The following is a 27,477-nucleotide window of genomic DNA, read 5'->3' on the forward strand; positions in this document are numbered from 1 at the left end:
TGCAGGTTTACACACCACCCTTACGCTGTCCTCAGTGTGTGCAGGTTTACACACCACCCTTATGCTGTCCTCAGTGTGTGCAGGTTTACACACCACCCTTATGCTGTCCTCAGTGTGTGCAGGTTTACACACCACCCTTACGCTGTCCTCAGTGTGTGCAGGTTTACACACCAGCGTTACGCTGTCCTCAGTGTGTGCAGGTTTACACACCAGTGTTATGCTGCCCTCATTGTTTTCGCCCAGTTAGCAGTTTTACGGCAGTGTGGCTGGAATGAAAGGAGTTCGCGCCCCCCTCCCCCCCCCCCCCCCCCCCCCCACCCGGCACGTGCACTAATCTGCACAGAATCACCAACGGGACCGCCCCCCCCCCCCCTTCACATAGGCACTCCCAGCCGGTGGTGGAGAATACAGTCGTAAAGCCCCCCTCCTCCTCCCTCCATCCCTCGCTCTCTCCCTCCTTCTCTCTCCCTCACTCGCTCGCTCTCTCTCTCCTGTCACACTCGCGCTCTCTCCCCCCCTGCGCCATGGAGACGGGTCCCGGTCCCCGCCGGAGGAGCGCTGCCGCCAAGGAACCTGCCGGAATGGGGGCGCGGTTTCCGTAGAAACCCGCCGCTCGCTCGCTCGCCCGCCCGCTCGCTCGCTCTCTCTCTCTCCCTCGCCGCTGCGTCTCCGGGCTGGAGCCGGTAGCCTGCCACGGGTGCGACGGGGAAAAAGAAGAAGGATCTCTCCATCCTCTCCTCTCCTCTACGCTACCCCCTGCGCCTGCGGAAGGATCCCTACCTCTCTCCTCCCTCCTCCCTCCTCCCCCTGCTCCTCCTCCTCCTCCGTCAGTCACCTTCAGCTTCAGTAGGATTGCTGAGCGCTGTCGGGCATGGCGCACGCTGCCTCCCAGATCAAGAAGAACAAGGACTTTGACGTGAACGACGTCGAGGACGAGAAAGACAAGAAGAAGAAAAACAGGAAGAAGTCCCGCGAACAAAAGAAGAAGGTACAGGGTGGGGCGGGGGGGGGGGCGATCCTGGCGATCACATTCCTTTGTGTTTCTCTCTCTCTCTCTCACACACAAACATACACACACACACACACACACATAAACACACATGCTCACAGAAAAACACACACACACATACTCACAGAAGCACACACACACACGTACACCACAGCACACACACACACACACGCACGCACGCACACACACTACTGCACATGTACGCATGCACACACATACATACACACGCAGACATGCATGTACTGGGGTGCTTACAGCCCTTCCCTGGGTATCCCGTTCATATGCGGCACTCTCTCTTTCTCTGTCTCTCCCCTCTCCAGTCTGTCGTGAGATGCAGGGACTTCACTTGTTTAATCCTTTGAGGAGCAGGCTTCTTGGAATGTGTTTTTTTTTTTTTATTGTTTATTGTTCAGAATTCTAAGTCAGTGTTCTAGAACTCCGCTGCTTTCAGTCACCAGCAGTGACTGTGACATCAGCATTAGAATGTTCAGCTAAGAACATTCTAATCACACGTCCGTGATCCCAGAGGGTTAAATAGCGGCAGGGTGGACTGCGGGGATGGCACAAGGTTAGGCTCGGCGTTCTCCTCAGTCGCCGTACCGCGACGGCATCCACAGCCCGAGCGTTTTCGGTGGTGTTGGCGATTCCGACGCTCAAAGAGGGGTTCCATGTGGTTTTTACACAGTAACCTGTGCATTACATACAGCACGTGTGTGTATTTTACTGCTGGACAATGACGGCACCTGTATGAAATGTTCTTGGGTATCCATTTCACCTCCATTTCCTGTTTATGGTATTAGTGGTTCATTTGTGGTGAACAGGTTTTGGTTAAGATGGCCTTCCTGTCTTTGTGCCCTTGTGTTTGCCTAAGTCAAAGCCCTGCTGGGCATCTTGTGTATGCCTCCTGATTTGAGAACTGTCGCGTTTTTAAAGACCATGCTGACATGAACCGCTTACTTTATCCCTAGGAGCATCGAGTTGCCGTGTATCTATCTTTAGGTAATTTTTCTGTAGTCTCTGTTTTCATTGAAATGAGATGTTAATGGTAATTCATCACATGATTCTGAGTGTGCAGTGTGCGGTCTCCATCCCCAGCTGGTCTGGTTTTGGAAGCAGACTGTAGATCCTGTGGTTGTGTTTGTCTGCCCCGTGTCGAGCTGCGCTGGCGGCGTGATTTCCCCGTGTGATTTCCCCGTGTGATTTCCCCGTGAGCTCTGACACCGCTCTGTTTCCGGCTCTTTCTGCAGTCAGTCAGTCACGCTGTAACGGTCTCTCTCTCCGCTCTGAAACGCAGACGGTCCCGTGAGTGTCCCGCCTGGCGTTCCTCCCGCCCCCTCCTGCCCCGTCCCGTCCCGTCCCCCGAGATGTGGTTTGGCGTGCTGTCGGCCCTTTGATGACGGGTTCGGTTCGGTGGTGCTGCTCCCCCCGGACCTGGCGAAACCCGCTTTAGTGTCCATCACTGGGTGTGGGGTGGGGGGGGGGAGGCAGGTGCAGGGAAAAGGGATGACTCTGGTGCTTTTCCACTCTGCTTCACATGCTGGCAGGGGACATTTTCATTCCCCGCTGGGCACCACACCTCCTGCGACTGGGCCCACCCCACATTTTCCAGTGGAGGTGGTGTGGGGGGGGGAGGCAGAGGCTGCAACCCAACATCCTAACTCAGAGACGGGGCCAAATGAAGAGTTAGAAGACCCCCTGGTTAATTATTTAAAGAGGGACCCCCCGCCCCACCCACAGGTGTGGTCAGTGCAGGCATATAGTTTCCAAAGTCAGGGTGTTTTTCCAGCTTCAGTGTGTCTGGGTTATGGAGTGTTGAGGTGTCTGGGTGTTGGGGTGTTGAAGTCTCTGGGTGTCGGGGTGTTGGGGTGTTGAGGTGTCTGGGTGTTGAGGTGTCTGGGTTTTGGGGTGTCAGGGTGTCGGGGTGCTCAGCAGTGGGGGGGCTGTAATAACATTAACCTGAAGATAATACATTTTGATTTGCCTTGGGCCTCCATTTGGGACATTATCTGCTGCAGTCGGTAAGCTGCTGGGTGCAGACATGTAGCGTGTGCTTCAGCAGCGCACTTCGGATGCAGGTTAACACCCCCTCCCCCCCGCCCCCGCCTCACCCCCGCCCCCGCCCCCCCCCGCCCCCCCCCGCCCAGCACGTGCGCTTGGTACGGCCCGATTGCGCCAGTCCCGATTGGCCAGTTTTGACCTTAACAACGGCCTCATCAGTCACAGGCTCTCCACCTGTCACTCAGGCGAGCCTTAATGACCGCGGCTACGGCGGCGCGGACAAAGGAGGCGTGGGGGGGGGGGGGGGGGGGGAGGATGGGGAGGATGGGGGCTGTAACGGCTGGGGCTCCTCATGAGTACGCAGCGTGGGGGGGGGGGGGCCTGTAACGGCTGGGGCTCCTCATGAGTACGCAGCGTGGGCGGTGGGAGGGGGGGGGGGCCGGCAGGGCGGGGGGGATTTGCGCTTGTCGATGGCCTGGTAGCCAGAGAAGAGTCCAGCGGAGCGTGTTTACGAGCACTGGTGCATTGTGGGTCAGAGAGAGGGCAGAAATGAGGCGGATCTGCAGCAGCAGGCCTGTGGGGGGGGGGGGGGGGGGTGTCATGCTGCTCTGTTCTCCCAGGGCGCTGAGTGCTGGTTTTATACTGGGGGGGGGGGGTGCCTTTTCTTTAAGCTGGGTAAAATGCTTGGGCGCATCTGGGGTGCGGTCTCTTGTGTGAGAAGGGAGGGACCCTGTCTCTCGCTGGATCCCCAGAGGTCACCTGAAGGTGAGAGGCCCCCAGCCCCATGCTCAGGTGCCCCCCCCCCCCCAGGTGGGCATGTCGGCCGGTCCGCGTGGCGGAACTCGCGCGGTAGTGCAGACGGCGGGGAGTCTGCGTACGGGATGTCCGGCTCGTTATCAGCAGAGCTGGAAAATCCATACTCCAGTCTGAGGAGCGAGCCGCGCCCAGTCAGCTACGCTAACTACACACAGGCAACAGCCAGCCGGCTACGCTAACTACACACAGGCATCACCCAGCCGGCTACGCTAACTACACACAGGCATCACCCAGCCGGCTACGCTAACTACACACAGGCATCACCCAGCCGGCTACGCTAACTACACACAGGCATCACCCAGCCGGCTACGCTAACTACACACAGGCATCACCCAGCCGGCTACGCTAACTACACACAGGCATCACCCAGCCGGCTACGCTAACTACACACAGGCATCACCCAGCCGGCTACGCTAACTACACACAGGCAACAGCCAGCCAGCTACGCTAACTACACACAGGCATCACCCAGCCGGCTACGCTAACTACACACAGGCAACAGCCAGCCGGCTACGCTAACTACACACAGGCATCACCCAGCCGGCTACGCTAACTACACACAGGCATCACCCAGCCGGCTACGCTAACTACACACAGGCATCACCCAGCCGGCTACGCTAACTACACACAGGCAACAGCCAGCCGGCTACGCTAACTACACACAGGCATCACCCAGCCGGCTACGCTAACTACACACAGGCATCACCCAGCCGGCTACGCTAACTACACACAGGCATCACCCAGTCAGCTACGCTAACTACACACAGGCAACAGCCAGTCAGCTACGCTAACTACACACAGGCATCACCCAGCCGGCTACGCTAACTACACACAGGCATCACCCAGCCGGCTACGCTAACTACACACAGGCATCACCCAGCCGGCTACGCTAACTACACACAGGCATCACCCAGCCGGCTACGCTAACTACACACAGGCAACAGCCAGCCAGCTACGCTAACTACACACAGGCATCACCCAGCCGGCTACGCTAACTACACACAGGCAACAGCCAGCCGGCTACGCTAACTACACACAGGCATCACCCAGCCGGCTACGCTAACTACACACAGGCATCACCCAGCCGGCTACGCTAACTACACACAGGCATCACCCAGCCGGCTACGCTAACTACACACAGGCATCACCCAGCCGGCTACGCTAACTACACACAGGCATCACCCAGCCGGCTACGCTAACTACACACAGGCATCACCCAGCCGGCTACGCTAACTACACACAGGCAACAGCCAGCCGGCTACGCTAACTACACACAGGCATCACCCAGGCCTGCGCTGACCTGCTGCTCTCACACATTACACATCCCTCTCTGAGGTAAACTTTCAAACATGAGACTGAATCGCCATATATCCGCTCTCACTGTTTCATGTTGAAATGAAAGATTTTTTTTGACCATGCAAGAACGTGCTTCTGTGTGTGAGAAACAGGAGTATTCTATCAGATGCAGTTGTTTTCCAGAACGAGAATGGTTTCTGTTGATTGTTTATGGTTGTGCTGTATGTTTTGCTGAAATATGCATTAATATATTTAGAAAACCCGGTGTCTCTTGCAGATGAGCAGTTTATTAGAGCAGTAGGGCTATGAGACATGTGACATAGTAAAGAGCGTCCTTATTGAGTGCGGGAGATATTGATCGCTTGTTGTATGAAACAGATTTTGAGGGTGGAGTTTACCGTGTGAACGTAGCGGCCATTTGTGTTTGGTTTCAGACGGAAAGTTACGACCTTCCAGCAAAGTGGTGGGAGTGTTATTATTTTCTGCATTGATGAATTCAACCTCTCAGGGCTCTTCTGAAAATGAGCGCAGTGCTGGTTTTTTTGGCTGGCTGAAACTGCTCTCCCGCGAGCACTCAGAGGCCAGGGGTGCTACTGCGCCTCTGTCAGGTAAACCCCGCGTGCCCAGGACCGGTTTGCCAAGGACATCCTGTACACCTCCTGCTAAGGGAGAGACGCACGCACGCTGTGCGGTGGTTACTGTTGAGAGAGTCACAAAGTGCACCACACAGCCCAATATTTCACCTGACTTTCTTCCGGGATTTCTTTCAAAAAAATCTGGTGTGAATAGTAAGCCTCTATTTGTGTAGAGCAGGAGGAATGAAATAATGCAGTATGTTGATGATTATGATGCAGGTAGGAGGGATGGTTTTGAGCTCTGCTCATGTGCGAATTGTGTGGCTGAAGAGAGGAGAGGAGGGATCCCAGCTGCAATCGAATTCTGTATTTCATCCTCCACTCCTCTGCTTTCCTCTCCTCCCCCCTCCCCCTCTACCCTCACCAGCTCTCCCTCCATCCTGCCCCATGGGAGTTCGACCGGCTTCCCCTCCATACACGACTGTGCCCCAAAATCACGCCCTCCCCCTCCCCCCCCCCCCTCCCCCAAACCCAATCCAATCTGAATTATCAGCCCTCTCCTGCCTATAAACGCCAACCCGCCCCCCCGCCTTTGTGCACGGTATTTCTGCAGTCCGTGTCACTCCCCCGTTCCCCTCCTCTGCTGCAGTCCCGAGGGACAGGGCTGTTTTGGGGTGCGCTGAGGTTCTGAGTGGTTTGTGTTCGGGCCCCTTATCCCGTAACGGAACAGAACGTTCGCCCCCCCCTCTGTCCCAGCCCTGGGACCATTATGGGTGTGCGCTTCCCTAAATCTCCTTTCACGCTGCGCCAGTGATCACAGCGATCACGCGGCCAGCGGCCAGCCTCGTCTGGTTTTATGTGCCTGAGCATCACAAAGGGACAAAGCGATCATACGAGTGTGTGTGTGTGTGTGTGTGTGTGCGCGTATGTCTGTGTGTGTGTGTGTGTGTGTGTGTGTGCGCGCGTATGTCTGTGTGTGTGTCTGTGTGTGTGTGTGTGTGTGTGCCTGACTGCTGAAGACGGCTTCCACTGCAAAGTGTCTTTGTGACAGTGTCTCTGTACTAAGCACTATACAAATAAAATGTCATTTAACTGAACTGAATTAGATACATAAAGCTTTGGGGCCAACGTGGGACAGTTTAGGTTGTAATGAATACTGCTGTTTTGGTTGTAATGGATATTGCTGTGTTTTGGTTGTAATGGATATTGCTGTGTTTTGGTTGTAATGGATGTTACTGTGCTTTGGTTGTAATGGGTATTGCTGTGCTTTGTTTGTATTGGGTGCTGCTGTATTGTGGTTTGTAATGGATATTGTTGTGTTTGGTTTGTAATAGGTATGGCTGTACTTTGCTTGTAATGGGTATTGTTGTGTTTGGTGTGTAATGGGTATTGCTGTGTTCGGTTTGTAATGGATGTTTTTAAATGGTGCCAGGTGTACTCTGTTCTCATGCATGCACAGTGGCGCATGTTGCTCAGTCTCAGATTAGGGCTTTACTCACACCGCACCCTGTCTGAGGCAGAAACAGAGACTGCTGCATTTAACTCAATGGCTGTCTCGGGCTAGAGGCTTGAATGCTACAAAAAAAACAGCAGGCCCTGCCCATTTGGTTGTTGATAAGATGCTTATGATTATGATTGACAGCGAGCAGGCTCGGTCCGTGTACCGATCAGGGCCAGATAAAGTTCTGGTTCTGTTCTCTTACAGGCCGGCTCCAGGGCGGAGATGTTTGCTGTTACTGGGAGGCATTCGAGTTCACTTCCTGTTTGTGCACCACTGAGCACCATGGAACCCTTTCACCTCACAGGATCTTCCAATTATTCTTCCGAGTGGAGCGGTATTGAGTCATTAGTGAGCTGTTTTGTTTAATGGAAGAAGGTGACTGTTGTACTAGGAGGAATCAGTCAGCGTGGTGTGGCAGTAATTCCCTTCCTCTCTCTGCCGGGGCCAGTATTTATGAGTGGCTGAGAGGTTTCTTACACAAGCGTCATTGTGTGCGTTTGCAGGAATGGTTCTGCTGCAGCGGTGAAAAGGGGGATGTGGGTCGTGTCTCATCCACGCGTCAGGGATCGTGACAAACTCCACACACTGCTGATATCTCTGAGGTGTTTGAAAGCGCCTGATGTTTGGTTTCTCCCCTCAAGGGTAAATATTATTGGTGGGTGATGGTGGCAGGTTTCATCCAATCAAACGAAGGAGTCTTCCACCGCATTGAGGACAGATGCTTATTTACAGCCAGTCTGTTAGATCTGCAGTGCAAACAGCAGTTCTGGCAAATATGCTTTTTTATTAATAAATAACATGGACACCAGGCAGAACATATAGTACAGAATGCTATTGCTCTACAGAAATACAGAATAGAATAGAATAGAATAGAATAGAATAGAATAGAATACCTTATTCCCCATAATGTGTAATTTTTCTTTGGCTTCACAATGGGCACAGAACAGTCACAGACATTGCAGTCCATAAGGTGTATTTCAAAGTTAACTGAGGTCAATTGCTATTCGGTTCAGTCCGTTCCAGAAATGAATCGAGAGTTCACTTCAAAAATAGAGAAATGCTGAAAATGTCCTACGAGGATTTCTCCGGAAATGAAAACAGAAATGAAATGGAGGTTCAGGAGCATGGTAATGATGAGTGGAGCATGTAACTGGAAATGCATTTGCCACAGTTCAGAAGCCTTTTTGCATTTTAGTGAAATTACTTTAAAAATGCTTTTTACTGGCACTTGGGAGTTATGAAACACATTGCCTTGTGGCAACTTTTCAAGTTTTTAGCGCAAGGGATGTGTGGCACCATTTACAATGGACCATGCTTTTGTGAAAGCTTAAAGATTTCACAGCGGTTGGCTGTGTAGGCTATATGCAGCAGTGCATTGATAAGAAGCATCTTTCCAGTCTGAGTCTGAGTGCCTGGGTAGAGAAGCTGGTAATAAACATGCATAAGCATGGCGATGCATTCAGTCATAGACTTTAAAGACTGCACTGTACACAGGTGTACTTTCAAGTAGTGTTTTTGAAACGCTGGCTATGTGTTCATTGTGTGCATTTGAAATGGCAGCTATGAATTTAAAAGGTTGAATATGAATTTGAAAGGTTGTCTATGTTTTTTGGAAAGGTTGGCTGTGCTTTTGAAAGGTTGATTGTGGCCTTTGGGGTGTAAACCACATTCTACAGCATGTACGTCAGCCTGAAGACTTTGCATTTCGATACAAAAAGTACACATGATGTACCTCAGCTGTCTAAGTGTGTGTCTGTGGGTGAAGGCACTTTACATAATGAGCGCTTAGTGATTAATTATTTAATGTCAACTCTTCCCAGATGTGCCTAGAAGCTTATTCATTCAGCTTTCATTGCTGCTTAGCCACCAGTAGGGATCTGCATCCAGACCTCTGTGATTGGTGGAGGGAGTAGATGGGCTTAAGTGAGTTTCTCAGTGATTGGTGGAGGTGATCGATGGGTGTGAGTGAGGATTTCTGCGATTGGTGGATGGAATCGATGGGCATGAATGAGGATCTGTGATTGGAGGAGAGAATCGATGGATGTGTGTAATCATCTTTGTGTTTGCTGAAGGCCATTGATGGGCATGACTGAGGATCTCTGTGACTGGTGGATTGTTTGATGGGTATGAGAAGGATCTCAGTGATTGGGGGACAGGAACACTGGGTGTCAGCAAGGCTTTCTGTGATTGGTAAAGGGGAATGACAGAGATCCTCACAGGCTGCAGTGTGAAACCACCCCTGAGCTGGAATGTACCAGAATACAGCTCCAGAACCAACAGCCAGCTGGCTGAATTAGCCTGATGCAAACCTCTCAGAAGAAATTTAATTTAGCTTTTGCCATGTATTATATACACAATATGGCTTCCCATTTCAACCCAGACATCTGTGCACACAGTGATGCCATGAACATTGGATTTCAGGGGGTGAAAATCTTTGTAGTTCATTTTTTTATTATCATACCAAGCGACTTAATATATTCATAGAACATAATGTGAGTTCCAGCTGAACATCTGGTGCACGTTATCTGCTCACTTCTATCTTTTAATATAAATCATTTGCGCTACTGTTTAAAATTTAGAGACCAAGCACAGCTCACCTGTCCTCCCATGATCCCACTGGGATTAACGCTCATGCCATGCCCCGTAGACTTCTCGGTATCCAATGATTAGGTTAAGACAATTTCCTCATTCCCAATGTTTCCGAATATTGATCAGGACACCTTCAATAATGTTAGTGGCTTGTGTGTTGTGTGCGGTCATGAAATAAGATAATGCATTGAGAAATGCATGTAAAAATTCATTATTTGACATAATGAGTAGCCGTTATAATCTATCGTGTCTTCTTTTTATTTCAACATCCAAAATTTAGCACACTCTTGAGATCAGTCATGAGTTGTTCAAAAACAGTCAGTCGAGAGATAGTTTTGGACTTTTCCATGTTCAGCACCTTGGACAGCAGCATTCTGATGCACAGTACGAGCAAGCACAGCTGAGGCAGATCTTTAGCACCTTGGACAGCAGCGTTATGGCAGGAAGTATAAATCTACATTTTAACTGCTGTTACCATTCGTCTGTCGAAGAGACTGAAAGTACAGAGTTTTTTTTTTTGGGGGGGGGGGTGGCGGGGTCTGCAGAAGAGACTGAAAGTGCAGTGTTTTCTTTTGGGGGAGGGGGCCGTTTGTCAAAGAGACTGAAAGTGCAGAGTGTTTCTCTTGGGGGGAGGGGGGTCTGCAGATGAGACTGAAATCTGGGCGTGGCCCACACAGGGAAGACGTTTGAACGTGAGCCAGGTGGAGCAGCAGAACGTGAGCAGACCGGTTAAGCCTCCAGCACGCTGTGGGAGAGCAGGCCCGCAGGTTTGCTGACTGCGGAAAAAGCCCTCTCCTTTTTCAGTTTGATATTCTCTCTTTTCTTTAAAAAAAAAAAATACTACGGGTGCTTGAGAACTGCAGCGTTCGGTCTGTGGTTGGAACGCAGGCACCTGTAGGGTGCTGTGTGATTTATGAGCGCTCTCCTGCCCGTAATGGGGCTTCCCAGCCGGTTATGCTGAGCTGAGCAGTGTGAGGATACGCTGCGACTCACACACCCCTGTCCCGCCCCCACAATGCACCTGTCCTCAGCCACTACGGCAGAGAAGAGCCATCTTCATTTGTGCGCGGTGGCAGTTGGGGAACATTTGGACCCGGATACATCTTAACTTATCATTAATTTAATATACCTTTTGTCCGAGAGTAGATACCAGTTCCTATTGGTTCGCATAGCTTTGCAATGCCACTGCGAGACTGTGACCAATCATGTATGTCGCACATCTGTCAGTCATGTAAATCATCCAATCACAAAGGTGGTGGGTATTCGTCCTCTGACAATGACTGTCTGTTCTCAGAGGCACAGACACCGTCTAGAGTCATGTAACCATTGCACATTTATTCATTTTGCTCAGTTTGACAGTCACTAAATTAAAAATGGTTTGAAGAATAGGGGAAAAAACCACACTATACTCACTAAAACTGAATACTGTAGATTAAAATTCAGATTTAAGGACGAAGCGCTCTGCAGTTAGATAGTATCTCCTCTGCGGTGCTCCAGCTTGGAGAGCTCTGCAGCTCTGCTGTTCGTGATGCCGTACGCCAGCCCTCGCTCTGGTAATGGCTGCTTCCGACCTGGCCTGAATATGAAGTCTGTTTGGCTCAGATAGCATCTCAGTGTTCTCATTCTGGAGAGGTGCACTGCAGGATTACATAAGGCCTCAATGGCGACACTGTAAATAACAGGAGACTAGCAGAGTGGAATTCGGTAAAGATTCAATGGGACGTCTGTCTGATATGTTGATATGTATGTGATACGCTTATAAGCATGTTATCCCCCCAATTCTTTATTTATATATATATATATATATATATATATAATTTATTATTATTTCTGACTCATCAAATCAGTAGCTTGAATTGGGATGGCAGGTATGCCATCTGCCAAGTTATGGCTTGGCATGCCCCCTAACTATACAGTGCAGAGAGTTTGGCACTTTTCCGGGTTTCCTACAGAAAATAGATAATAGTATAAACAGAAGGATTGATTTTATTGTTTGTTGTCCCAGGGTAAAGAGATGGGATCCCATTTTTCTTGGAAGTCACAAGTTGTGGCATCTTGTGACTTGTAAATATCATATTAAAATTAAACACCTGAAGTCTACAGTGTCTCCTAGTTAATGCATTCTAATCACTGCTCATTTGGTTCAAACCAGCCATTTGCACTAATTATTAATTAGCTATTTGTTTATTTGTGCAATCATATTTAAGTATCTTCTGTGGCATTTGGTCAGCTGGAGAAGCGGATTGGTCTCGGCTGTGCCGGCTGGTGGATAGAGAGCACACTCACCTGGGCTGCGTTAGCTAATTAGCCCAGGTGCTTAAAGGTGTGTTCCCCTCCACAGTTTGGGGCCGAGTACGGGAGCACACACTGAGAGCAAGAGTTTGATTTTTGTTTAGTTTAGTTTGTTTTGTTTGTCAGAGCAGGATGGAGAAAGTGAACCACCGCTGAAAAGCAGGAGGAGCTGGTCTGCTGAAAAGCAGGAGGAGCTGGTCTGCTGAAAAGCAGGAGGAGCTGGTCTGCTGAAAAGCAGGAGGAGCTGGTCTGCTGAAAAGCAGGAGGAGCTGGTCTGCTGAAAAGCAGGAGGAGCTATGAGCGGAGAACTGAAACGTTCTTTGTTATTTTAGCTTGTTGTTTTAGTTAATTGTTTTTGCCCGGACCCAGTGAGGGGGTTGGGTGAAGATGTTTGTTGTATGTTTTTGTGTGGGTGTGGGTGCGCTGCTCTCTCTCTCTCTCTCCCCGTGCGGCATCCCATGGTGTTTCCCGGAACTGCTGCATCTCCCTCCCAGGGGTGTCAGACCGGCGAGCGGCACCCTTATTTAAGCAAACTCTTCAAACATATTTGTCTTGACAGTGCGTGTTCAAAAAGCATGTACCTTCTCCCCCGTCCTCTCACAGTGCAGTTCTGTGAGTGTGTATGTGCTGCACCTGTCCTCAGGTGCTGAGTCGGCTCGTGTTCGAGCCTGAATGCACTCGCACCCGGAGGCGACCGGGGGAGGATGGACTCCCTCCCAGCTGAGTCTCGTTACTCCTGAGGTTTCACGCTACGCCACCCAGGGAGATCGCTGCTGAAGCCTCTGGCTTGTTGTGTGGGGGGGGGGGGGGGGGGGGGGGGCGGGGATCGACCGATGGGCAGTGTCTCCTCTGTTTCCCGGCAACCCCTGTTTCAGCCAGGTGAGATTTTGGGTTTGTAAAGCAGAGCAGTGAGCAGCTGAGGTATTCGCTCGTGTCCTTGGGGAGCTGCAGGTACCCTGGGGGCTGTTTTCACCTTAAAGTCATCGACCTGTTTAAACCAGAGTAAGCAGGCAGGTGAGGTGAGCTTAGCTGTGTTTACTCAGCCGCTGTATTTGATTGGTCGTAAGTGCTGAGTGACATCGAAACCCCTGCACCCTGCAGTCCCCCTGGATCAGAGCTGGGGATCCCTGCTCCAGTCACTGATAGCAGGGACAATCACCTTACCATTGCCTAGCAACCTAGCGAGCTCCATGGCAGAGATGGTGTATCTATGACCGGTATCAGCGTTTTCCCCAAACAGGGGGGAGAATTGGGATTAAACTGGGTTGGCAGCGGGCGCGGCACACCGTACTGTGTCTGTGTGCTGCCTTTAACCTCAGCCTTCCTCCTGCCAAAAAGCCAACTGAATGGAGCGCAGCTCGGCATCGATTTTCATCTCGGATGTGTTCCTGGAATCGGCTGCATAATGTGAGGAGAGCGGAGTACCGGGGCTTTGGGGGAGTGTGAGGTGGTTCTGAGGGGGAACTCCACCGGGACGTTTGCGTTTTCCTCCCTGGGGCTCTGAGAATGGCAGGGTGGGTCGGATAGAGACAGAGAACGTCAGGATAAGAGGACGGCCGCGCATTTCTTTGGAATGTCATACCAGCTCCCGCGCTCATGGAAGAGTCGGAGCATCTGGCAGCATTCCCAGATCCCGTCCCGTGATTTGCCTGTCCCCCAATACCTCAGAGCCCTGAGTGAAGTCTGAAGTGTGTAGATTTAGCGCAACAGACCACAGCTCAGCATGACATCATGGGATAATTTTACTTTTACTTATTATTAGCGAGAAAACTAAACTAAATTTGCATGGCTGGATATTGTGGGCCTATTTAAAATATAGAAAATGGAATTTCATTAAACAAAATTGTTTGTTTAATTTATCATTTCATGCAATGTTTTGATGTTAGTGATTTTGAAACATTTGACTTTTAAAACACGTGTACATTTGTATTTAGTCTATGATAATTCATTTAAATTCGTTAAATTTGAAATGTCCATGAAGATGTCCGTGAAGGTGGATATCAGCCTTCAACATTCTTATTTTTGTCGTTTGGGTTATATTTTAAATCTGATGCAGTGATTGTGTCTCAACGCCAAAACAAATATCCCGTCCCCCGGTGCGGCAGCCTGTTTGATTTCGCCCATCTGTTGTTCGGTTTTTTGGAGATCAGATTGTGTCCTCGGCGCGGGGCGAGGTGTGCCCCCCGCGTATCTCCCGGTCTGTGATTAGCGTACTGTGAAATGCGGAGGCGCTGATTGAGAACAAATGCGGGACGTGAACCGTAAGCGGACCATCTGCGATCGCCGGGCGGAAGGCGCGTGCGGTCGCGTCCGATATGCAGCTCGTCAGCTATGCAGCTCGTTCCCGATACGCAACTCGTTCCTCACGCAGCTTGTTTGTTTTGCGTGTTAAAGCAAATGCGCTCGAGGCGAATTCAGCGACAGTCGCCGCGAACAATACAAAGACGCGCTCCTTGGACAGCGGCCAGACACTTCCTGAATTATGGCGAGGACCAAGCGCAGGGCTTTCTAAGTCAACTTTTTTAATTGATATTTTCAATCAGCGCCTCAGATGAGCTTGACCCAGTCTTTTAAGAATGTGGCCTGTAGCCGGTGAGAGGCACATAAATGCCACCAGACCAGTGACAGATCTCCCCCAGGGACAAAGGCTCTCTGCTGGGACAGATGGGCTTCCCTTTGTCTGGCCTCCGTCCCGGCGGATCTGGAGAAAGCTCATCACACTCCCTCGCCTAATAAACAGTCTGGTTGCGGGTTGTATTGATCTGAAATATCTTTAACTTGGTCGGGGTGACGGAGAGCCTAGGAGTAGGGGAGGGGGCGGGGGAGGGGGGGATGGGGGCTATTGAGTGAATAATCAGAAATGACCAATTAATTATAAAAGTGCCTGTGTGAGGAGAGAGTATAAATTGAACTGTATTTAATCTGGAAATGTACATAATTATGTTAGCCGGAATTGCAGACAGGTTTTTTTTAACAAGATACGATTTTAGATTGTTTGTACACAATTATTAGTGTCACATTTTGCGTTCTTGGCAGTTTCAGCATTTTGGCATTTCAGTACTTTCTCTCTGCTGTATCTGTTTCAAAACTGTAATTCTTCCAATTCAGCATCAGGGAGATTTGGTGTGAAATATTCAGCTTTTGTCTGGTTGATTGAGGAAGCTGTACTGCTGGAAGGAAAGATTACATTTTTCATGATCATTTTGAACTGGGAGATGCTTCAGTGCTACTGCTGTAATTGGGCTAGTGTGCTTCAGGAAAGGATCTCTCAAACAATTCCCATCTTCCCAAATTCCCATTTTCCTTCAATCCCATTAGCGTGGAGTCCAGGGAATGTCATTTTAAGACAGGACGACTTCTGTCTTTTAATCCTGTAATACCAGAATTAAATCTGGTAGCACCGACATTTTAAAATTTTAAGGAGCTTGTGTGACCTTATAATGACGTGAATCTTTCTTCTGTCGAATTAAGAAGTTACACAGAACATAGAATCTGATCTTAAAGGCCTTCAGTTCACTCAGACAGGGAAAGTAACCCATGTAACTGCAGAAGGATCAGACACAGAAATCCTGAATATTTCTGCGTCATAGTCTTTGTTAATGCTATGAATAAATAGCAACATGGAGATTAAAAACAGGATAAAAAAATTAATTTTCAATTATTTGAACAGTTAACTTGTACACATGCGTCTAATACTGTAGCGAGAATCAAAGTCGATTCCAGAAAGAAACAGAATATGTGCTTATGAATGGAATGCCTATAGTATTCTATGAGGACTTCTCAGTAGATTTGATTTTACATTACATTACATTACATTACAGGCATTTAGCAGACGCTCTTATCCAGAGCGACTTACACAACTTTTTACATAGCACTTTACATTGTATCCATTTATACAGCAGGATATATACTGAAGCAATGCAGGTTAAGTACCTTGCTCAAGGGTACAACGGCAGTGTCCTTACCCGGGAATCGAACCTGCGACCTTTCGGTTACAAGCGCAGTTCCTTACCCACTGTGCCACACTCCGTCCATTTGGATTGGATTTGGATTCATTTCTCGAATTGATTGAATTGAAAGGTAATTAGATTTCTGACACTGCTAGCTGAGCTTGAGGTTGCCTTGAATAACCCATCCATCCAATCGCTGCTGCCCTGCAGAGACAGGAATTCAGAACCATCCTCTCCCTGCCGTCTGTTCGTACAGTGGAACGTGTTTCTGTTCTTATCGCAGCTGAAGTGTTGAAATATTCAGCGTGTAATCCACCAGCTGCAAAGAATGGCCGACAGTTTGAGATGCAGCTGAGCAGGTTGTCTGCAGCCTGAAAGGACGTCCACGGCCTTTCTCCAGGAGTGGAACATCGTGGACGTTTTGGGTCGACTAGCGCAGTAATGACTTATTAATGGGCCTTCCGCTCCGCCTGTCAGAATCGGTTAGTGTTGTGCGAGGCGGGTCGGCATCAGGAGTGGCGTGAGGTTCTGTCTGCACCGGGCTCGGTCCAGAGCACCACGCCAGAACCGCGTCAAAAAATGCATCTGAGATACTTTAACTCTTAATGGATAGTGGAAAAGTTAAAAATACTCCTTTCGTACATACACACACACACACGGACACGGACACACATATGAGAGGCCTCTCATACACACACGCACACACACACACATGCACACACAGACACACACATGCACACACGCACACACACACACACAGAAACACACACACACACACAGACACACACATGCACACACACAGACACACACATGCACACACGCACACACACACACACACACACATGCCACGCCCGTTGCTGCAGATCCATTAAAGACAGCCGCACCGATCCGGAGACAGACGCGTGAGCGGGAGAGTGGCCGGAGACAGGCGGGAGAGTGGCCGGAGACAGGCGGGAGAGTGGCCGGAGACAGACGCGTGAGCGGGAGAGTGGCCGGAGACAGACACGTGAGCGGGAGAGTGGCTGGAGACAGACGCGTGAGCGGGAGAGTGGCCGGAGACAGACAGACGCGTGAGCGGGAGAGTGGCTGGCCTGACACAGAACATCCGCCAGTCTGGGCTCCTCGGCCAGGGAGAGAGCTCCTAATGAAGGAGCTGTGAATGTAGAGTCAGAGCTCCCAAGGCTTTCTGCTCACCCAGCCTCGGATAATAAGGCAGGTGATATTAGATTAACTAGAGACAGGAGATGGAGTTCTGTGAAGATGTTAACTGAGCACTTGCACATACAGTGTAATGCAATATTTCCCCAGTTATGCTGCTCTTGTTACAAATAAGTGGGTATCAGTTTTAGCCTCATGCAATATTTGGTTCCTGGAACATTCCTGCCGGAGTATGTTAGCATTATTATTTTTTCCTACCAAGTACATTTTTCCAGCTTCTTGTATGTCCCTTGATCATTATGAACACTATAGAACACTCGTAGAACGTTGTTCGGTGTTATTAGTGTGGAATTCAAAGCTTGTATGGTCATTCATATTCATTTTTGTTCGGATAGACAATATTTATATATTTATTTGGATGATTCTTCAAATGTTATTGATGCATCATCCGTGATGTTTCTCTATTACTAAATGAAAACCATCAGAGGATGATGTCAGTAACTATTCATACCACATTCCAGAACTATCTTTCTCCAAGTTTGACAGACATTGAGATAATTAACATATTCTAAGACTTATATCTCATAGCCAAATAGGAATCAGTCTTAAATGTTCCCCAGCACACTCAAAGTGTTTGCTGGGGTGGTAATAATGGAAATGCAGCCCACCAGTAGATCTGCCGTTTCTGAACAGGCAGATCGCTGCAGTGAAATACTTTGGGGTTATTTGCATCATCAATTACATCAGGTGAAGGACAGTAAATATGGGTTAAAGGACAGAAGAGGCTCCCTGAAATACCACGTGTAATTAAGTGCATCACAGGGTGGAGTCTGTCTGCTCATCCTGGCTCACAAGTCTTTGGAAAAGATGTGTCACAGACTAAAAGAAATGCTGAACTTTAGAAAGTTTATGCTGTGTATTGAGAGATATGTGCTGTATGTGGTCCACTTCCTTTGTGAGTATGTCTACCTGAGTGTGTATGCTCCCTTGCACCTGAGTGCATTTGAGTGAGTGTGTGTCTGTGTGCGTGCATGTGTGTGTGTGTGTGCGTGCGTGCGTGTGTGCATGTGTGTGCATGCGTGCGTGTGTGTATGTGTGCATGTGTGTGTGTGTGTGTGGGTGTAATGGAGTGTGTGAGTGTGTGTGTCCGAGTTTGTGTGTGTGTGTGCTTGTGCGCTTGTGTGTGTGTGTAATGGAGTATGTGTGTGTGCGCGCTCAGCTGTTTTGTGAGAAAACAGGCCGCTGATTTCCCTGGCAGCTCCTGCTCTGGGTGGAACTACCGTACTGAGGGCTCAGGAGAAGGGGGACACCATAGCGCAGGGGACCCAGGAGAGCTGTGTTCTGTACACAGCTGTATAAGAGCCTCCTTTGAGAGGCTGTGAGAGAGAGGGACACATGAGGCCCCATGTGTTCCACTTTATTTCCTGCTGTGACAAAGCTGGAGGACCACAGAGTAAAACTTAGTTACTCACTTCTGTGTCGCAGGTAAAGAAATGAAAGATTGGAGACTAGAAAAAAAATGGATTAACTGGATTTCATGAAATGTACAATGATTTAAATTTGCGCAAATATATTTTACTACTCATTTTTGGCTGCCCATTTCAGATTTTTAAGATCACATGAACAACACAATTGGTTATGTCCTCACAAATGCATTTCAATTTATTCAGTTTGATTTTGCAAGGCTATCACGCCTCATGTTTTCGATTCCAAATAGCACGTTGTGATACCACTTTGTGGTCTCTAAAACTACATTCATCAGTCAGCAATCTCATAAAGCTTCACTCTTCAAAATGATGAATCTTCAACTGAGCCAGGGAACCATTCAATCTATAATCAACTCAAGGGTGCTATTTCTTCAGAAATGCTATGCTTGCATCTATGATTTTAATTTCTTTAATCTTTTCCATGTATTGAATTTTGCTACATACAGTGTGATAAATTCTAGATATGATTTAATTATGTTTTACATTTATTATCTGTCTTTGACTTGCAGTTATCTGTTCTCAGCCACTGTGAGCCTGTGTTTGTGCTACTGCTAATGATTACAGATAGGTTACATCGGCTACATTAGCAATTGTTTCACATGCGAAACCTGTGATAAATCACTTGCTTTGATCATATGAAGTGCTATTACATGCAGTTCATGTGCGGATTTATTGTTTATAACTCTGTATGACATCAATAAGACAGCAGTGCTCATTGGCCAATACTGTAGGAAGGAGCTACCAGTCATGGTAGTGATTGACAGGACACAAGACTCCAGAAGGGAGCACTTTGGAAGAGGGGATAATTTATTTTCTTTGCAGGTGAAGTCAAACAGTGTGTCAGCTGTGACAGTGCTGAGCAGTGCAGAGGGAAATGCTGTAATGTGAAGTGTTGTCCACTAGGGTCTGATGTAGGACCAGTGATCCGCTTCCCTGTGGCTGGACAGGGCGGGATCCCTGTTCCCTGCTCTCTTCTCCACACGGATGCCCTCACCTCACATCAAAAACTCTGTCTGTCTGTCTGTCTGTCTCTGTCTGTCCGTCTGCCTGTCTCTCTCTGACTGTCTGTCTGTCTGTCTCTCTTTCTCTGTCTGTCTGTCTCTCTCTCTGTCTGACTGTCTCTCTCTTTCACACACACACACACACACATGCACATGTACACACACATGTGCGCACACGCACTCACACAGACACATACATATACTCTCTCTTGTACATTCTCTTGTACACAACCATTCTCTCTCCCTTTCTCTCTCCCTCTTTCTCTCGCTTTCTCTTTCCATCCTCAGGTAAATTTGTAGTTTGTTGGGGGGGCTTCTCTGTGACCAAGTGAGTGTAAGGTTGCTCCATTTCTCCCTTCATTTGCATTTATAAATGCATGTATAATGTTGACAGTGTTGTTGTGTATCAGCAATTAGAGGCAACAGATCCCACACTACACAGGAGCCCGCCCGTGCACTGTAGTAGTGCGCTACTGCAAGCTGCAGCAACATGGGCTGTGGGCATAAAGGTTCACAATCAGGCTACATCTCATAGAAATGCAGACATCACTGTTTAGCAGTTCATTAAATGTCCTGTGTTTGCATATTCAGTAGCTTTAGGTAGATTAGGTCAGTGTGGGTCAGCTGTGTCTCTTCCATTCAGGTGTATGGCACAGAACCAGGCACGGTTAGATAATGCTTTCGCACCATAAGGTGGCAGCGGTCAGCTCTATACTCCTGACAGGCGGGGAATACACGGTTACTAGTCCCAGGGTAAGGTTGTTTATCTCAGAGCTGTAATACCATTTGCGATTATATGTACATTATTCAGCAATGTTTTTAGAACATTATTATGCATACTGCAGTATTTGAGAGTGGCAATTATTTGCATATTTTCTTGTCAATATCTCATTTTTTGCAATATCTCTTTTTTTTTTTACTGAAATGGTGCTTTGCTTTATTTTGTTTCTGTTCATCTGTGAGTGTAAATTGTATTCTGTCAGGCATGTGGAACATAACTTTGGATGGTACAATGAGCTGACTCCAATAAACATTTGTGCTTTTTTAAAAATGTTGAGAGAAATGCAAATCCAGACAGGATCATTTGTTCACAGCGTCCACAGAAACTGTGACAGCCAGCGTAGCATAGCCAATAGAGTGGTCGCAAATGTGTACAAATTTCGTATTACTCAGGAGCCTTAATGGATCATGCTGTGATTTATAGTCTAAATATGTGTGCAATTGCTTTAGTAGACAGGAATATGGCAATATTTAATCCAGTCCCACATAATCTCATTTTGTAATTTGCATTTTGAAAGCCTGATTTGAAATAATCTTTGGTACAGTAAGTGTTGATTTAATTGGATGAGTCTTTGTAATTAGTAACAGGGTAAAAATATGTTATATATTCCAGCTTTGTGGAATTACCATATGAGAAATGATTGGCAGGTTTATTTTTATATTCAACTCAATACATTTTCTCCAAATTATTTTTGTTTGTTCTCTGGCTTTGCTTTTTTTTAAAAAAAACATTATTTTGTTTTATAAAGTACCACTTGCTATTACATGTGTATTTCCATATTACTGGTGAAGCTTTAAGAAAAATTAGACTTTAGACTGTTAATCTTTCATCATCATCGGTAGACTCTGTATTGTTTTGTCACTGTCATGTGCTGCGCAGTTTGACAGTGGTTTGGCCTCTTACACAATAACTTTGATCGTTAATCAAACCGATCCGGAGAGACGGTGTTTGTATAAGCCGCGGTCGCGCTTGTAGGAAATGATGCGTTGGCGCGTCCGTGCCCTTCACACGGAGAGCAGCGATGGCGGTTTCGGGAAACGGGGCTGAACGAGAGCGGCTCTTCGGCTCTGCCTCCGCCGCAGCGAGAGCTCCGTTTCCATGGTTACGCCACATTTCAGGAGCCATGAGCTACGAGCGCCGGTGTGACCTGCCCGTCACGTGCCACGCTGCATCCTGGGATACTGCCGTGCACCGCGAGGCGGACATCTTCTCTCAGGATGGGAGCAGACGCCTGGCCACTCCCACATTGGTGATGACAGAGCGGAGTGCGCTGTGATTGGTTGCTGCTCTGAGGTTTGCTGCTAAAATCTGTGGAGAAGATAAAATCATATTGAATGATGTGGTGAAATTTAGGGATGTTCAGGCTGAATTTTGATGTGTAGTGTACCTGTAAAAAAAAACCTTCAGTCTCAGAAGCCGTTCCATGTGCTGTTTTTGTCAAGGTTAATGATTATGCTGTAACTGCTTATAGTGACATAATTTTTTCTTTTGTTGTTCAGACACGGTATGTGAATCTCTAAATGAACACATGCTTTCTCTATAGTGTTAAATAGTCAAATTTAAAGTCACATACATTTTGTTCTTATTCAATGCTGAACAAAATGTATGTGACTTTGGGGTGCAGTACAAATGCTGGACTTTTGCTATTTACTTTTGACTAATCATCAAACTGAAGTGAGAGTTTTGTGGATTAAATACAAGTCGTTGAACACACCACTGTACGGAAGTTCACACAGATGTCATGGATGGCCAAAACAGATGCTGTACAAGATGAAATATTTGTTAAACTCAGCTTGAATAGGACCCGGCTTGATTTCTGATGATCAGGCTGCAATGAGAGATTAGAGAAAGTATATTTATGTCTTTTGTGAAACTCCATGCTCATTCACTTATTTATTTATATATTTATTCATATGACTGTTATACTTTTGTTATCCTTGATTTATCCAGGAATAAAAGTATATGAATGTTCACAGTGAGGAGCAGTGTTTATGAATGTTCACAGTGAGGAGCAGTGTTTATGAATGTTCATAGTGAGGAGCAGTGTTTATGAATGTTCACAGTGAGGAGCAGTGTTATGAATGTTCATAGTGAGGAGCAGTGTTTATAAATGCTCATAGTGAGGAGCAGTGTTTATGAATGCTCACAGTGAGGAGCAGTGTTTATGAATGTTCACAGTGAGGAGCAGTGTTTATAAATGTTCATAGTGAGGAGCAGTGTTTATAAATGCTCATAGTGAGGAGCAGTGTTTATGAATGCTCATAGTGAGGAGCAGTGTTTATGAATGTTCACAGTGAGGAGCAGTGTTTATGAATGTTCATAGTGAGGAGCAGTGTTTATGAATGTTCACAGTGAGGAGCAGTGTTTATGAATGTTCACAGTGAGGAGCAGTGTTTATGAATGTTCACAGTGAGGAGCAGTGTTTATGAATGTTCACAGTGAGGTGCGGTGTTTATGAATGCTCATAGTGAGGAGCAGTGTTTATGAATGTTCACAGTGAGGAGCAGTGTTTATGAATGTTCATAGTGAGGTACGGTGTTTATGAATGTTCACAGTGAAGTGCAGTGTTTATGAATGTTCACAGTGAGGAACACAGACGGCAGTGACATTTGAGCAGCTTGTGTAAAGGCGCGGTAGTCGGAAGGCGGTGGGTTCTGGCCTGAGGCCCTGGCCGGATCCCAGAGACCCCGGTTCTGGAATAACTGGAGAAAGGGCACATTGTGCCCGGTAACGGAACCCCCCTACGGCACGGATGACCGGATCACCCCCCCCCCCCCCCCCCCCACAGCATGGCTGCTGACTGGACCACACCCCCCCCCCCCCAAACAGTATGGAGGACAGCTTTCAGTGGCAGCTCCTGCCTGAAAAGAGTATGTCTGACCATGGAGGGAAGTCAACAGGGCACTCTGACAATTGGGTGTTCTCTCTCTCTCTCTCTCTCTCTCTCTCTCTCCTGTGCCTCAGCCTGTGCAAAGCCCCTGATTCCCCTGTTACCCCTCCCCTCCCCCTCCCCAGTTCCCCACAGTGCTCGGCTCTGACAGATTTGGTGAGTCAGGGAGATCCGTCCTGAGCCGGACGTCCCGGTGCCAGATCAGGGAACGAGTGCACTCACTTCTCCGCTACCGTGGAAACGGGGAAGAGCGCATCCTTATTTTCACCAGGAACCCGTGAGGGCAACTCTGTCCCATCGTCTCGCTCACCGGAAGATGGGTGCGGGGTAGGGGGGGGGGGTGGTTGTGTGGGTGAAGGTGAGCGCCTGAGCAGAGGGGTATTTTTAAACCCCCCCGTAGTGATGTCACGCTGAATTTTCCGGTCCCGGAGTGATCGGGTTGCACCCTGAAGCGCAGGGAAAGATGGCCGTGGAGGAGGGAGCGGAGGTGGCTGTGCTCGTAAGTGGCTCCCGTTTAAAACGCAAACTTTTGCTTTTCGGCTCCGCGTCGCGTTTAAACCCGCCTGTACAGCTGTGCATGTCCGGGGCTGCCGGCCAGCTGGAAAAGTATAATAATACTGCATGGCTGGGGAGGGAGGGGGGGCTCGCACCGGGAGTCTAAAGATGTTGGAAATGTTTTTGTGTTCTGTGTGCACCGTGCTCAGCTGTTTGTTGAGGAAACGGTGAGGAGGCAGAACTGCACCTGAGCAAGCAGGGAAGCAGAGAAGTTTGTGGCGAGCATTTTGGAAAAGGTTGCGGGTTCTGTGGAGAGCGTTTGGGAAAGGTGTTCTGTAGCGGAGCTAGCTAGCTAGCTAGCCGCTCAGTTAGTTCGGACAGAGAGTGGAAACGGATGCACTTCCTCCTGAGGGTCACCTGCCCTTGACTGAGACTCGGAGGAGAGAGAGCGAGTGGCGGGGTGTGTACGGGCGAGCGGGTGTTCGTGTGGTTAAGCGGGTCACCATGCTTACCTTAAGGACCTCTCCATGGGAACCTCAGGTCCTTCCTTGGGAGGGAGCAACGAGCATTAGTCCAGGAGGGAGGGAGAGGTGTGGAGGTCGGGGTGTGTCGGGACGGTGAAACTGAGAAATGTTCTCTCCATCCGTGTCCTCTCCAAACTGAGCGCGCGCTGACCTTGGGGAACCTCCCCTGAGAGTCGAACCTCTATGTATGAAGGACAGAGCCGTGCAGCTGATTCTCCTAATGCTCACATCACATTAGCGAGAGGGTGCACACTTTCTCCTGTTTACTGGTATTCTCCATGTCCTAATTATGCTGGTGCAAAAGGCCTGTTTCAGGAAATGATCAGTGCTTTGATAGATAATTCTCACTTTGTACGCTGCAGTTATTGTTTGTTTGTGTTCCTCCACTGCTATTATTGTATCAATGTCAGTATTACTTATTTTAATAACGTGTTGAAAGGTGTTCTCATTACAGTAAAATATGTCATTTGAGCGCATGTGTTGTGTTTTCCATACATAGGCTGCTGTATGCTGGATGCTAAAAGCAACAATACTGAGCGAATGTGGCACCGGTATTTTCAGTATTGATTCATGGCTGCGTTGCCCTGACAACTTGAACATAAATCATTGTTCTCGTGGTGAAGCTGGGGTTAATCCTATACCCAGTCATCGCTCACTTATTTAGGGTATACAAGCAGGGATAGAAATAATATGCAAGCTGTCACTCAGTGGTTAAACTCTCTGAAATGAAAAGGGGGAAATGTCCTTCAAAGACATCGGTCCGTCCTGATCTTACGGGCACACAGTCACCTCCCTGTAGCGCTTACTAAATTAACCGATGTAGGATGCAGCTACATTTGGGTCCGAGTCACAGTTAAACACTTACAGCAGACGAACATGGACTCGTGAGTCACGTTGTGCGTGGGTTCCTGGGTGCATTTGACACGGACGGTCAGGGGATGAGTTTTTGGAAAAGCGGGGATTGTTATTTGCGGAACCCGTTCTGGCAGGATTGGGGTGACCCGCAGTGTCAGTGAACCCCCGTTTCTCTGCGAGGTTAATGTGCCTGTCGGATGTTCGTCCCTTCGCCTTTTTGAACGGGACAATAGGTCATGCTCACTGCGGGCTGTGCAGGGGTCCGGGGGGGGGGGGGGGGGGGGGGGGGGGGGGGTGGGGGGGGGGGGTTGGGGGGGGGGGGGGGGGGGGGGGGGGGGAGCGGAGGGGGTTGAGGGGGGGGTGGTGGTCGGTGTCATGGATACAATGGCACGATTACTCACCGGGAAAGACCGTGTGTTCATTTACCCGATGCGGCGTCCGCCGCACCGAAAATAACAAACGAGGGCCTGTGTCTGCGTGAGAAATGAGTGTGAAAGCTGCTCTCGGAATGGAGCGGATGGTTTAGGCCGTGGGCGTCGGGCTTCAGGCCCGGGGGCTGCAGCGGCTGCTTGTTCTCACTGTCTTTCAGCACCAGCGACTCCTTTAAGTCGTTGATTGGCAAAATAATCTGCACGCCTCGTTCCCAAGGCCTTGATTGGCTGCTGTTTGAAAGGAAAACGCAGAAACCTGCAGACGCAGCAGCTTTTTTGGACTAGATCTTGACACCCCACACTAGGCAGAGACCATGCGTTTAAGAACTATGAAGCGTTTTTGTCAATTCCATTTCAATTCTACAAGTTCAGGGGAATGACTTGATCTTCGGTGGTGGACAGGCCTGCTCTTTTAATCTGAGGCTGTGATCCTTGCTTGGAAAGGTTGTTGCAAAACCCCAATAATCACTCCTTATACTGGCAGCTTGAGCTTGGGAAGCTAATTTAGGCAGGAACTGTATGCTTGATTGCTTGATTGAGTTTACTGTCCGACAAAGACCCAGATCACATCACAAATGTTACTATGGGTTTTCACATACATGGTTATGCATTAACGAGCATACAGCTGTCCTGATTGCGCTCCAGTCTTCAGAGAGCTGTGAGTAATGTGATGTACAGTAAGGGTATTGTGGTTCTGGTGTGGACATTATTGATCTGATCATAGCGCTCACCTTGACTATTCCGGTTCCGGTGTGTGTGTGTGTGTGTGTGTGTGTGTGTGTCTGTCTGTGTCTGTGTCTGTGTCTGTGTCTGTGTGTGTCTGGGTATATGTGTGTGTGTGTGTGTCTGTGTCTGTGTCTGTGTATATATGCATGTGTGTGTGTCTGTGTCTGTGTCTATATGCATGTGTGTGTCTGTGTCTGTGTCTGTGTGTGTGTCTGTGTCTGTGTATATATGCGTGTGTGTGTGTGTGTGTGTGTGTGTGTGTGTGTGTGTGTGTGTCTGTGTCTGTGTCTGTGTATATATGCATGTGTGTGTGTCTGTGTCTATATGCATGTGTGTGTCTGTGTCTGTGTGTGTGTGTGTGTCTGTGTCTGTGTATATATGCATGTGCGTGTGTGTGTGTGTGTGTCTGTGTCTGTGTCTGTGTATATATGCATGTGTGTGTGATTGGATTGTGTTTATTCTGACCTAAGCACAAGCTCCATCAGACAGACTGTGTGTGTGTCTGTGTCTGTGTCTGTGTATATGTATATATACATGTGTGTGTGTGATGGGATTGTGTTTATTCTGACCTAAGCACAAGCTCCATCAGACAGACTGTGTCCGTGCGTATTCGGTTCACTGTCCCCACAGCGCACTCCCTCCTCAGGAAGCGGTTCCAGCGAGGCTGTGTTCATTTCTGCTGAATCACTAAACCTCCGTAGTCTCATTCATACATACAGCGCTAATACAGTCTTTTTAAAAGTTTAAAGTTTCCTAAATTCTTCCATCACAAAGTGCTTAATCTTACTCAGATTGCATCATGGGTAGTTTTAGGCTGTGGATGACTAGTAAGATGATCATCGCTTATTTACTGATACTCAGGATTGTCACTTCTGAGCTAAAGGCAGCATTTTCCACTTGTGTGATAATTATTATAAACATATATGAAATATTTGGTGAAAATTCTGGGCAGATAAAAAAACTCTGTATGCTGGTCTTGAGCGAAAAGAATATCCTGCAAACTCTCTGATGTTCGGGGTACGGTATTATTGGAGTGCAGGCCTGCCTCTTAATTAGGGGACAGGAGATTGGGAGATTATGGGATGTGCAGTTCAGATTCCCTC

The 27,477-nt window shown here is 48.3% G+C and overlaps 1 protein-coding gene across 5 annotated transcripts in view; it reads left to right on the forward strand.

Moving 5' to 3' along the window:
* The first annotated feature begins 468 nt into the window (after positions 1-468).
* Positions 469-27,477, forward strand: part of LOC118217965 (ankyrin-3-like) — a 106,388-nt gene continuing 79,379 nt past the window's right edge. For 4 of the 5 annotated variants that reach the window (XR_004763337.1, XM_035400221.1, XM_035400222.1 and 1 more), the window contains exon 1: positions 872-988. Coding sequence is in view for 4 of the 5 variants with exons in the window: in XM_035400221.1 (XP_035256112.1) it covers positions 872-988 (117 nt within the window). In the remaining variant the exon portion in view is untranslated. Of the gene's footprint in view, positions 989-27,477 lie in introns of all 5 variants that reach the window. The other variant, XM_035400220.1, reaches the window with a different exon arrangement.

This window comes from Anguilla anguilla, chromosome 18 (assembly GCF_013347855.1).
Source record: "Anguilla anguilla isolate fAngAng1 chromosome 18, fAngAng1.pri, whole genome shotgun sequence".
In the NCBI taxonomy this organism is placed as follows: Eukaryota; Metazoa; Chordata; class Actinopteri; order Anguilliformes; family Anguillidae; genus Anguilla; species Anguilla anguilla.